We start from the raw sequence: 13,443 nt of genomic DNA on the forward strand, positions 1-13,443 counted from the left end.
TCTGTTTTGGGCTATTTTCTCCCGCAAGGAGGAAAAGAGAAGTTTGAGCGAGAGTGATGGAATGAGTGTAAGGAATGGATGGGTTACATCTGTAGAGGGTGACTATGAGGGAATGGGGTGCCAATGCCAAATAGCCTCCTTCTGTGGTGTTACTTGCTATGATTGCATTAGGATGAGGGCGAGTGTCAGGGGTAATTAGTCAGATAGGGATGTGAGTATGTACATAGAGAGGGATGGGTGGACCTGGAAGGTAGGTTGGTGTGAGGAATGATGTGCAGGAGTAGGCTTGGGAAGGCAGAGTGATGGGAGTGTGGTGATGGGCACATCAGGATGAAGGTGAGTGTGGCTTTGCACTCATCTTTTCTGACCTCATCAGATCATTGAATCTCTTCCTGCTCTGGATCCAGGTCCTCCTCACGACCTCCCTGCTGCTGACCTCCTCTGCTATTTCCAACTACGCCCTTTTGGTCTCTTGCGCCCATCTGCTGGGAAGAGGACTGCCCTGCATGCTCTTACTGCCTCAACCAGTGAGGCATCTATAAAGTGGGGTGCAGCCTTCTGCCTTTTGGTATTCATAAATTTCACATTGCGCAATAACTCCAACCTTTTCAATGCTCCTTCCACACTCCTTCACCAACCTTCAAATGAGTTGTGTGCAAGGCTGCTTTAAATATGGGTGCTGGAAATGAGTCATCGACGACGTCATCGGACCCGACATCAAGTTCTCGAGCCGTTATGCGGCCCGCATGCAACCGACCCGACTCAGAAGTAAAAATTCCAGCCTGAATGCCTGCATGCACTCGTGATTGATGAGTTTGATGCTCCATGCACTTGGTCATCCTTTCCATAGAGGAAGCTTTTATAGATATGTGAAGAGACAAAGATTGGTGAAGTCAAGCGTAGGTCACTTGCAGTCAGAATCAGGGGAATTTATAATGGGGAACAAAGAAATGGCAGACCAATAAAATACATATTTTGGTTCTGTCTTCACAAAGGAGGACACAAATAACCTCCCAGAGATGTCGGGGAACATAGGGTCTGATGAAAGGGAGGAACTGAAAGAAATCAGGATTTGTAGGGAAATGGTGTTAGGGAAATTGATGGGATTGAAGGCCGATAAATCCCCAGGGCCTGATAATCTACATCCTAGGGTACTTAAGGAAGTGGCCCTAGAAATAGTAGATGCATTGCTGATCATCTTCCAACATTCGATGGAATCTGGAACAGTACCCATGGATTGGAGGGTAGCTAATGTTACCCCACTATTCAAAAAAGGTGGTAGAGAGAAAACGGGGAATTACAGACCAGTAAGCCTGACATCGGTAGTGGAGAAAATGCTAGAGTCCATTATAAAAGATGTAATAGCAGAGCACTTAGAAAGCAGTGACAGGATCGGACAAAGTCAACATGGATTTACAGAAGGTATATCGTGCTTGACTAATCTACTGGAATGTTTTGAGGATGTAACTGGTAAAATAGATAAGGGAGAACCAGTGGATGTGGTGTATTTGGACTTTCAGAAGGCTTTCGATAAGGTCCCGCATAAGAGATTAGCATGTAAAGTTAAGGCACATGGAATTGGGGGCAAGGTATTGACTTGGATAGAGAACTGGTTGGCAGACAGAAAGCAAAGAGTTGGAATAAACGGGTCTTTTTCCGAGTGGCAGGCAGTGACTAGTGGGGTTATTCACAATATATATTAATGATCTAGACAAGGGAACTAGATGTAATATCTCCAAATTTGCAGACGACACAAAGCTGGGTGGGCGTGTGTGCTGTGAGGAGGATGCCGAGAAACTACAGGATGATTTGGACAGGTTGGGTGATTGGGCAAAAGCATGGCAGATGCAATATAACATGGATAAATGTGAGGTTATCCACTTTGGTGGCAAAAACAGGAAGGCAGATTATTATCTGAATGGCAATAGATTGGGAGAAGGGGAAGTGCAACGAGACCTGGGTGTCCTTGTGCACCAGTCGCTGAAGGCAAGCATGCAGGTGCAGCAGGCGGTTAAGGCGGCAAATGGTATGTTGGCCTTCGTAGCGAGAGGGTTTGAGTACAGGAACAAGGATGTCTTGCTGCAGTTATACAGGGCCTTGGTGAAACCACATCTTGAGTATTGTGTGCTGTTTTGGTCGCCTTATCAGAGGAAGGATGTTCTTGCCATGGAAGTAGTTCAGCGAAGATTCACCAGGCTGATACCTGGGATGGCAGGAATGACGTATGAGGAGAGATTGGGTCGATTGGGCTTGTACTCGCTGGAGTTTAGAAGAATGAGAGGGGATCTCATTGAAACTTATAAAATTCTGACAGGACTGGACAGACTAGATGCAGGAACGATGTTCCCGATGGTCGGGGAGTCCAGAACCAGGGGTCACAGTCTAAGGATAAGGGGTAGGCCATTTAGGACAGAAATGAGGAGGAATTTCTTCACCCAGACAGTGGTGAACCTGTGGAATGCTCTACCACAGAAGGCAGTAGAGGCCAATACATTAAATATATTCAAGAAGGAGTTGGATATATTTCTTAAGGCTAAAGGGATCAAGGGGTATGGGGAGAAAGCAGGGACCGGGTACTGAATTTGGATGATCAGCCATGATCGCACTGAATGGCGGAGCAGGCTCGAGGGGCCGAATGGCCTACTCCTGCTCCTATCTTCTATGTTTCTATAAGAAGACATCATCGCAAAGGCCCGTGGCATCTTGCCACTCAGGCTTGAGACGGACTCCTCCAATCTCTGTGCAAGTATGCACAGTGCGGCTGGAACACCAGCCAGTACATCGCACATTCTCTTCTGTTGCTCCAGAAGTATCCTGTTCATTGAGGTGCCCAGAGGTACAACATCTACGTCCAGCTCAGCAGAGCTTGGAACGTCCTGCGCTCTCCAATGCAGACTCTCCACTGCTATCCCTTCTCCACCATCTGCTTATGGTCACTTGTGATGTGAGTCACCAGGTGAAAACCCAACTATCTGCCTTACTGGTCCCACTGAAGTATGAGTATCTGGGCTGCTGCATGGTCTGCAGGAGTCCAGTGACGATGCATCCTCAGAGTGATTGACCTCCTCTGATTGGACGGCGGCCAGCTGGACCACCTCCTGCGGGACATGTGAAGGCTCTGTGGGACATGAAAAGCATGAGAGAGTTCTGTCAAGATAAGATGTTTGACATTATCATTATGCACATGATTATATTTCACTCGCTGTTGACATCAAGTCAACTTGAGTGAGTGTTGTATGCCAGGTGGCTGTTGTATGCCAGGTGGCTGTCTGATATTTAATTATGTCGCCAGATAAGTGGGAGGTACCCATCTCCCCATCTCCGATGGCCAGGCATGACGTGACTTCTCTTATTTCAAGCACTACCTCCTCTGCACTTGTTAGCTGTGAGATCTATGGAGGGCCACCTCTGATTCTCTGCCTCTCCCTCGTGTTGTGCTCTCTTCTCCTGTAAGGGGGGAAAGAGATCTATGAGTGAGAGTTATGGCATGTGTTGAACAGATGGATGGAGAGCATTTGTCGAGGGAGACAGGGACTGAGGGAGAGGCATGACAAGTATAAGGATGAGGGTGAGTGTCAGTGGGGGATGGACAGATGGTGATGTGAGGAAGTGCATAGACAGAGAGGGATGGGTGTACCTGCAAAGTAAGTTGGTATGAGGAGTGATGTGCTGGAGTAGGCTTGAGAAGGCAGAGTGAATGGTTGGGGTGATACATACATCAAGATGTAGGTGAAAGTACCATTGCTCTCACCTTTCCTGTCCTACTTATGTCATTGAAGGAGAGTTACACCACGCTCCTGCTGCTGATCTCCTCCACTACCTCCAACCACGACTTCTTGGTGTCCCCAGCCGGCTTCTACCTCCCGTCACTAGGGAACAGTTTATCCCTCCAGGTCCTCACAACCACCAGGCAGCACATCCAGGGAGACGTCACTGAACCAAGATGCAGCCTTTGTGCTTCTTGACTCCATTCTCCCACTTCCTTCCCTTGGCTCCCACTGCAAACTCCTTCAATTGCATGTTTGGTGTGACCCTTTAAGTACTGGAGTTGAAATCATCATCACGCCCTCTGATGCTAATTGGTCGGGAAACCCGGAAATGATATGGTGATACAGTGGCTGGGTTAAAAAGTAACTGACAGACGCGCTGCACTGACTTCTGGGTTTCCTGCGTGCTACCGGACCTCCCCGCATCACCCACCCCCCCCACCCCCCAAACCCCAAGCACATCGCAATCTTAAAATCTAGCCCATTGAGTTCAGAGACAAAGAAACTCTGCTTGTGCATGCCTGACCTGAAATGCAGGGCTCTGCTTCTCTGCTTCTTGGTCACTGATTTTAAAAATTTAATGTTGGAGGGTGTGGACTGGAGCACTGCTACTTCAATAACATTTAAAAAGACTACATACTAAGTTAAAAAGTGCCTAAGGATTCCAGTTAATTTTGCGTTTGCACTGGCCAGAGTTCTACTACATCCAAATTGGGAACAAAGTTACTCTGCCACTTTCATTACTGATGCAAACGTGGAAATAAAGTGGCAGCATAAAAAATAACACTGACGCATTAGTTAATTTAAAAAAATTAAATGGTTGAGTGACAAAAATCTTCAGGGGTAAATTCACTGATCCCACATTCCATGTAGGCGGCACAGGCCAGAAATACGCCTACAAAATTGTAGTGCCTATTCTCTGATCCAAGATACCTTTAAGTGCAGTTTGCCAATAAGAGCACAGAATATGGAATTCACCCTTCAATTGTCCAAGTGACTATCATAAACAGCTAAAGATATATTTCTTCCGTTTATAATGATCTATGCTATGGAGCAGTAAATGACAGATGGGCACTTTTCCACTGTGGATAATAAAATCACTCAGTACCCCTAGAATACTTCATTGCGGCTAAATAAATACTGATAAAGCCTGCCCCAAAATCTTGGGCAAGCAATAATGTGGGTCTGTGCAAAAAAATTATTATCCACCATGATGGAAAACTCATTGCATATTGCCTTATTTTCCAACCTTTTGTTACAGTAAGTATGAATGGCTACATCATAACAGTTGTCTCCACTTTAACTATTCTGATATACAGATCTAAAATTTTTAGAAATTATAACATCTTATGCTAAATATAAACTGATCATAAAAATCAATCAATCAAATTGAAAATTGTTAATATCAAAAGCTTCCCAAGAAAAAACATGGACTAGCAAATATATTTCAATCCTCTAGGAACTGTGCACATTAAGATGCGTGCTTAGCAATTGGCATATGGGTTAACCAGACAGATCTTCATATGAAACCAGGTGGGAGCATTACTACTAATGGGGCAAGATTCAATTTGGTAATAAAAAAATTCCTTAGTAGCTGTTGTAACATCAAAGGAAATATAATGGCTTCAAATTGTTACTGGAATTCACTGTAGATACAGGCACACTCCTCAAATATTTGAGCGCAAATACTTCAAATATAACTGTATAATCATGATGGAAATATTGAATGTATCACTTCTGTGTTTACATAATTTACCATATTCTAAAATTGTTATGTACAAAATCTTAGTGTCAAGCTTTGAATGATATAAATATATGCATATTGCTACTTACGTTTAGGTCAGCGCTTAAGAGGTCATTAATGCAACATGATGCCAACTCAGGATCCTTTACCTCTAATGCGAGATGGGCTAATTCCAACAGCAAAGGGAGCCTAGACACAGTTAGAGCAAGTTGTAAGAAGTGTTATAAGAACATAAGAAATAGGAGCAGGAGTAGGCCATTTGCCCTTCGGAGCCTGCTCTGCCATTCAATAAGTTTATGGCTGATCTTCTAACTCAACTAGACCTTCCCGCACTATCCCCCTTTACCCTTGATTCCCTCAATATCCAAAAATCTATCGATCTCTGTCTTGAATATGCTCAAGACTGAGCATCCACACCCCTCTGGGGTAGAGAATTCCAAAGATTCACCACCCTTTGAGTGAAGACATTTCTCTCCATCTCAGTCTTAAATGGTCGACCCCTTATTCTGAGACTGTGACCCCTAGTTCTAGACACCCCAGCCAGGGGAAACATCCTCCCTCCATCTACTCTGTCAAGCCCTGCAAGAATTTTATAAGTTTCAATGAGATCACCGCTCATTCGTCTAAATTCTAGGAAATATAAGCCTAGTCTCTTCAATCTCTCCTCATAGTTAGTAATACAGTCTAATCATCACATGGATTATTCCAAAATGAATACTGCACGGCAATCACAACTGACCTCCTCTGACAAATTTGAATGCAATGTATATTTTAAACATGGTTATGGTTAGATTAAGCATCTGAATAGGTTAGGGAATAAAGCATTATACATCAAACAATACTTATTATTCCACTCCATTTTACAGAAGTCTTTGGGAAGTATAGCAGTTTATTGATATTGGTAGTAATATAATGTCAAGCAAGATCTGCACTCAACCAATAAGAGAAACAACATCTATATTTTATTAAAAATCTTACATCTGCATGTGCTTCCTGTCTTACTTCCTATGCCCATGTTTATATTGGAAACTGCTGCCACCAGGTGCCACTATTACCTTTTCCCCACAAATCTCCTTCTGAAAAATTTTCAACCAGCAATTGTTTTCTCAACAACTAAAATGTTACTGTCCAAAATAAGGATTTAACAGATTTTAAAAAGTCAAAAATTACATACTGCGCATTACATGATTATAATCATCAATCAAATTGTATTTTGTATATTTTAATGGCTTGATTTTTTTTTTAAATTTGAAAGGCCTCAACTTCGCCCAACATCCTGGATTTGGACTTGTCTTTGCCCAGAGCTATGACATTGTGAACTGTGTAATCTGAGCACATGCAGTGTATCCAATTTCCCAGTGTGCTTCAATACTATTCAGTAGCTGAACTACTTGAATATATCTTCTAAGAGTTTAGTTCACTGTTTTTCAAAGTCGTTTGGAGAAAAATTAGAGGACTAATTTCAAAAACTTTATTCAGGTAAATCGGCCTGATCGGCCCGCACCCGTTGAAAGTAATGCAGGTAGCACGTGGCATTCATGCTACCTGCTAATTAGCATTATTGATACTTGCAGCCCAGCGATGAGGGCACTGCTGAGTGACTGAGCGCTCAGCAGGGGGCCCAAGTTCGTGGTTTTAAATAGAGTCTGCACTTCTTAAAGGGGAGGTGCATTTTGCATTCAACACCTCATTCTACTTGTTGTCAAGGCAACTGTCAGGCAGTTATGGCTCAACAGGGGAGAGAAAGTGCACCTAGGATCTCAGTCGCAGCATTGGTGGCCTTAGTACAGGGGGTTGAACAGAGGAGACAGGTCCTCTACCCACAGGGAGCCAGGAAGCCCTCCAGACTCACAGTAAGAAGGCAGTGGGAGCAGATAGCTGAAGCAGTCACTGCCAGCAGTCTTGCATGAGGAACTGGATCCAGTGCCGGAAGAGTTTTAATGACCTCACACGAGTGGTCAAGGTCAGTGAATGCATCTTCAAATGCCATATCACACCGACTGCACCACTAGCCTCACACACTGTTCAATGCACCATATCCCCATCACTCACCTACCAACAATCTCTATCAATCATGACTCCTACATCACATTCATAGCTTCACCTTGTGAAGGAATAAGCCATATAACCTATTTAGAAAAATACACCATCTTATGAAAGAATTCTGGCCTTATTAAAACATGACAAACTGGGTTTGAAAATTTAGAAACCGAACGATGAAATAGCTGTGAAAGAATTCTGGCTATTGAGATAAGACAGTTGTTGACCCTGAATAAATAACCTTATTGAAACAGAAGGTGCATGGCTTCGACAGGCTGACTTTTGGGAACAGAAACAATGGTTCACCCTGGATAAGGTGATCTAATTTAAACTTTGTAAAGATGGCACATAAGATAAGGAACATCTGCCCTCGTAATGACATAAAATAAGGAACACCTGCCCTTCACAGCATTCTATATGGTCAACCTAGAACACCTGGAGATGAGACCGATTCTGGAATATTACAAGCTGATGTAGCAGTAAGAATTGCAGAGGTCGGCAGAAAGATGAATAGGGATAATTAACTTGCGTCAGCAGAAACTTTAAAGGAAATACCACTGAAAAAGGGTATAAATACTGAAGTTTCAAATGGGATATCAGACTCGCTTTAATCGGGCAAAGCGATTCTCGACCACAGAGGCGGCTCTGTGGTCTACCACTCGTTGTACCTCGGGATCAAAGGTATTTGATATTGATGGATATCCTGTATAGAAAACTTTAAGAACTGTAATACTGTAGAGAAGTTAAGATTTAACATAAGATTCTCTGTTGATAATAAGATAGTATTTTTTTCTCTTTTTAGAACTGTTAACGTTGCGATTGACTGATTCACCAACTGTAAATTGCAGGTCGGTTCTTTTAATAAATCTCTATATATTTTTAGAATTGTCTCACATAAGTCTTCTGTATCAATAACTCACGAACTCAATCTCTGTACACTCTTTGGTGAAAAGTTACAGAATTCTGAAGGAGTTCTCTGGACCCTCATAATATCCGGGATGTTACAGTCTAGCTAAACTTATTAAAAGCGCTATCTGGAGGACGGTAATATTCTCGGGTTATTCCTTTCCTTTAGGGAGAAATAGCCCAGACCTTTAGACCCAATTAAGCGTCTTTAGGATTCAGCTACCTCAAAACTTTAGTTGAAAGTGAACATCTGAGAAATACGCCTGATCCAGGGTAGCCCCAAAGGACTAGTAAATATCCCTTCAACCTCACCCTCACACACTTGCCACTGCTGCAAGCCTCACACCCACATCTCACACCTTGCACACACTGCCAACTATTCAACCATGACAGGCACATCACCCAAACATATTTGCATCACACTCACTGACACACTTCCCTTTCTCTTGCAGGCCAAGGTGGCGCACAACAGGAGACAGCAGTAGCTAACCAGCAGGGGACAGACATGGCTGCATATTCTGTCCCAGCTGGAGGAGACTGTGCTAGACATTATTGGAGGGGCTGTCACTGAGGCCATGGTGGTTGGCGAGGCTAAAACCATTGAAGATGAAGGTATGCTCATACCTAATCCTCCTTCTCACATACCACATCCCCCTTATCCCACAATCTCTTTTCACTTACAAGCTGCTGATGGTGTAAGCATGCACATCTTGCTTTCCCCATCTTCCCTCACCACAACCCTACCCTTGTGCCTTTCTCCTTTCAGAAGAACTCCAAGCTTCCCAGCCAGTACAGGAAGAACAAGAGAGTGATGGTCAAGAGACACCATTATTCGATCTGGCACTGTGCATACTTTAGAGGGTAGTATATAGGCGGAATCTGCAAGTGGTGAGTCACCGGGCACGAGTGGCCTGCAGCCAGGGCAGGGGGACAGGGTAGTGCAGGTGCCAGCTCCCCGGAGGACGAGGTAACACAAGAGTTCTGCTGCAGAGGATTCAGATGAGGACTTCGATGGGGCAGCCTTCAGAGGAAGGGCATGCACACACAAATGCTTGGTGCATTGGCTGGCCTGCCAGAGAGCCTGTTCTCACTGTCAAGGAGCATGGAGGAGTCTGGCTCCAAACCTGCACAGGGCTTTCTTTGCACAGAGCTTGGAGCCCATGATTTTCAGGATGGAAGGGATGGGCAACTCCATTAGAGCACTTGTGGACCCAACTATAATGCAGGGTCTGATGGCCGATTTTGCAGCTTCCATTGCAGCACAAGTGGAAGCGACCCAACGTCTGAGTGCTGCAATGAAAGCTAAGACTTTTATCATACAAGCTCAGCTTGCTGCCACACAAGCTCAGACTGCTGCCATCGTGGCTGCGTTTATCAGTGTGGAAAGAGGCTTGTAGGGTGTCACAGCAGTCCAGCAATCTGTCCTCCAACAGATTACTAGGAATGCTGAGGCGCCGTCCCAGGGGAGTGGCAGCGGCTCCTTGGAGCACGAACCTGCCGTCCTCTCTCGGGATGACAGCATTCGTACTTCCACCACTGCCACTCCACCAGTGCTCTTGCTGTTGCCTGACTGCCAGCCAGCCAGCCCAGACTACTGCCACCCATGCAGAGGTGGTGCAATCTACAGCCAGGCCTTCTAGGCCCACAGCTGCTCGGATGTCCTGCAAGGCTATCTGCAGTCTCCCCCACTGAAAGTCAGCAGCCTTACTGCAGCCACTGGGGTAGCACTTTGTAGCAGCATTAGGACAGGCAAAGGCACATAGAAACATAGAAGATAGGAGCAGGAGTAGGCCATTCGGCCCCTCAAGCCTGCTCCGCCATTCAATGCGATCATGGCTGATCATCCAAATTCAGTACCCGGTCCCTGCTTTCTCCCCATACCCCTTGATCCCTTTAGCCTTAAGAAATATATCCAACTCCTTCTTGAATATATTTAATGTATTGGCCTCTACTGCCTTCTGTGGTAGAGCATTCCACAGGTTCACCACTCTCTGGGTGAAGAAATTCCTCCTCATTTCTGTCCTAAATGGCCTACCCCTTATCCTTAGACTGTGACCCCTGGTTCTGGACTCAGAAGACGGGCACTAAGGGAATGCACAATGGTGATTAGTTGACTTTGTTACATAGTATTGGATTGAATGATTTATAAATTTGGTTTGGAATGTTTGTTCTGTGGTGGCTTTCATTTCAGCATCGTGGCCAAGAGGACGCGTGATGTTCCATGACAGAGGGATGGTAAGGTGGGGAAGTGATGGTGTTCAACATGGAGGAGTTCATCAGCTGAGGGAGGGCGGTCGGTGGTAATCAGGTGCCCATGCTTGACCTAAACCATGAGACTTCATGGGGTCAGAAGTCAATGTTGAGGACTCCCAGGGCTAGTCTCTCCCAACTGTATACCACTGTGCCTCCACCTCTGGTGGGTCTGTCCTGCCTATGGGACTGGACATACTTAGGGATGGTGATGGAGGAGTCTGGGATATTAGCTGAAAGGTATGATTCTGTGAGTATGACTATGTCAGGCTATTACTTGATTAGTCTGTGGGACAGCTCTCCCAATTTTGGCACAAATCCCCAGATGTTAGTGAGGACTTTGCAGGTCGACTTGGCTGGGTGTGCCATTGTCACATCTGAAGCCGGTTTTGAATCGATGCCGGGTGGTCTGTCCGATTTTATTCTTATTATTGTTTTTCGTAGCGGTTTGGTACAACTGAGTAGCTTGTTAGGCCATTTCAGAGGGCAGTTAAGAGTCAACCACATTGCAGTGGGTCTGGAGTCGCCTATAGGCCAGATCAGGTAAGGATGGCAGATTTATTTTCCCTAAAGGACATTAGTGAACCAGATAGATTTTAACGACAATCTGATAATTTCACCATCACCATTATTGATACTAGCTTTTTAATCCAGATTTATTTAATTGAATTTAAATTCCCCAGCTGCCATGGTGGGATTTGCACTCACGTCTCTGGATCATTAGTCCAGGCCTCTGGATTACTAGTCTAGTAAAATAAACACTATGCTACAGTTCAGACAAGTGTGATGAAGTTCATGGGAAAGCAAAGAAACAAAGAAGGGTTGCAGCAGAGCTGCTGCAAATCAGTGATTAGAAAAGGTATAAAGAGAGAGGGTGTACACTTGGGTGGGGAGCTACAACAAATCCTCCACAGACAACAGAGGCTGCGACTGGCATAAATCCTAGAACAGAGATAATCACTGTGGTAAGGTTGCCTCATAACAGAAATGTAGCGCTATGCTCAAATTGCTGCTTTGCTGGTACTTGAAGTCATGTGCAATCATGTTTGATCTTACGAGCCTAAACCCAAATTATATTCAGACACATGGTACATATCATTTTGAGTAACGGCTCAGGATTTAACTGCTGAACAAATATATTAAACAGTAGAAAAACATGTCTATAATACCACTAATATATATTTTTTACAGAAGCCCTTAAATTTATCTAGCTCCTTGTCATAAAAATAATAAATATTACACAACTACTATGCTTATCTATAATAAGTAATTTTCTTACATAGCACTTCCTTTGTTTTTCTATGGAAATTATCTGGCGTAACTAACTCTCTGCTAAAGGTTCCAGACAGTCTGATTTGAAAAAGCCAGGTTGATAAAGGACTTCAAGACAATGATACAGTGAATTTAAATAACTGTTAAATTCAAAATAAGCTGCCAATCAAAAATATTTTTGAACACATCATACAAGATATTTGTATCTGAATTAAATGGCTGGGTTCCTTCCTTGGGAAATCAAGTGACAACAGCCACCGTGTGGCAACAAATGTATCGAAAATATACTGGAATATTTATCTGTAAGTGAAGTTACTTTTTAAATCCTTTATGTGGCACGATAGTGTTGTGTATGTACCTTTAAGAGAGAACTGTTTTACAGCTCCTGTATACTGTAGTACCGGCAGTGACCACACCTGTATATAAAGCCGGAGCAGGCTTCTGTACTTCAGTCTTGAGACTACTCTACTCCAGTAAACACCTGTTGATTGTTAAGTTACAGCCTCCGTGTAGTTCTTGGGAAACATCCTATTTAAAGAATCACGGATCGAACAGTGGCGACGAAGTTGATTCGAATCTGCCTGCAACTCTGCATTTCCCATCGAGGAGTCGCTCCGGGAGGACGGTAGAAGGAAGTCGAGGCCAGAAGCACGGGCGTCGACCACAAGCAACCACCCAGTCATCCGGCAGCAAGTCAACATTGCAGGAGTGGCTGTTGAGAGCCGGGCTTGGTTCCCCAGCCACGACGATCCAGCAACAGACTGGCAACAGGTGCAGCGCACACCCTTCCCGGACAGCGGTGGTGGGAGCCGACCGACGGCGTAGAAAAGCCGAGCAGCGTCAACAGGGTAAGAGAGAGGGTGAAGCGCACAGGGCGCGGCCGGGGGTTAAACGACCGAGCGGCATCGAGGACAAACGAGCAGAGAGAGAGAGAGAGAGAGAGAGAGAGGGTGAGAGAGAGGGTAAAGCAGCAGCTGGGTTCAGGACCGAGCGACGGCAACGGGAAAGGCGCACAGGAGAACGCGCAGAGCATAGCCAGGGCTCAAGGGCTGAACCGCGTCCGCGGGGAGCAGAAGGGAGAGCGCGAGAGACGCCATTGAGCCGCGGAGAAGAAGGGAGAGCGCGGGAGACGCCATTTTTAGAAGCCGCAGTGCAGAAGAAGGGCGAGCGCGGGAAGGAAGGAAATCGCGGGAGACGCCATTTTATTCCAGCGGAGAAGAAGGGAGAGCGCGGGAGACACCATTTAGACAGTTAAAATACACCCAGGGATGGCGAAGAGTGGCAGTATCACGGTGTTCGACAATGAAGTCGAAGATTGGGCGACATATGTGGAACGCATTGAGGTGTACTGCAAGGCGAATGAAGTGCCAGATGCTAGGAAAGCACTGGTTTTGTTAAATTCCATGGGTGCAAAAACTTATGGCTTACTGCGAAACCCGATAACCCCAGAGAAGCCCGTGGAGA

At 45.0% G+C, this 13,443-nt stretch overlaps 1 protein-coding gene across 1 annotated transcript in view; it reads right to left on the minus strand.

Annotated features, from left to right (window-relative positions):
• cfap46 (cilia and flagella associated protein 46) overlaps nt 1–13,443 on the minus strand; it is a 575,305-nt gene that overhangs the window by 527,546 nt on the left and 34,316 nt on the right. Inside the window, exon 9 of the mRNA XM_085994743.1 lies at nt 5,601–5,700. Coding sequence (XP_085850869.1) covers nt 5,601–5,700 — 100 coding nt within the window. The remainder of the gene's footprint in view (nt 1–5,600; nt 5,701–13,443) is intronic.

This window comes from Somniosus microcephalus, chromosome 8, assembly GCF_052327205.1.
Source record: "Somniosus microcephalus isolate GS21.2 chromosome 8, FLI_Smic_1.0, whole genome shotgun sequence".
Lineage (NCBI taxonomy): Eukaryota > Metazoa > Chordata > Chondrichthyes > Squaliformes > Somniosidae > Somniosus > Somniosus microcephalus.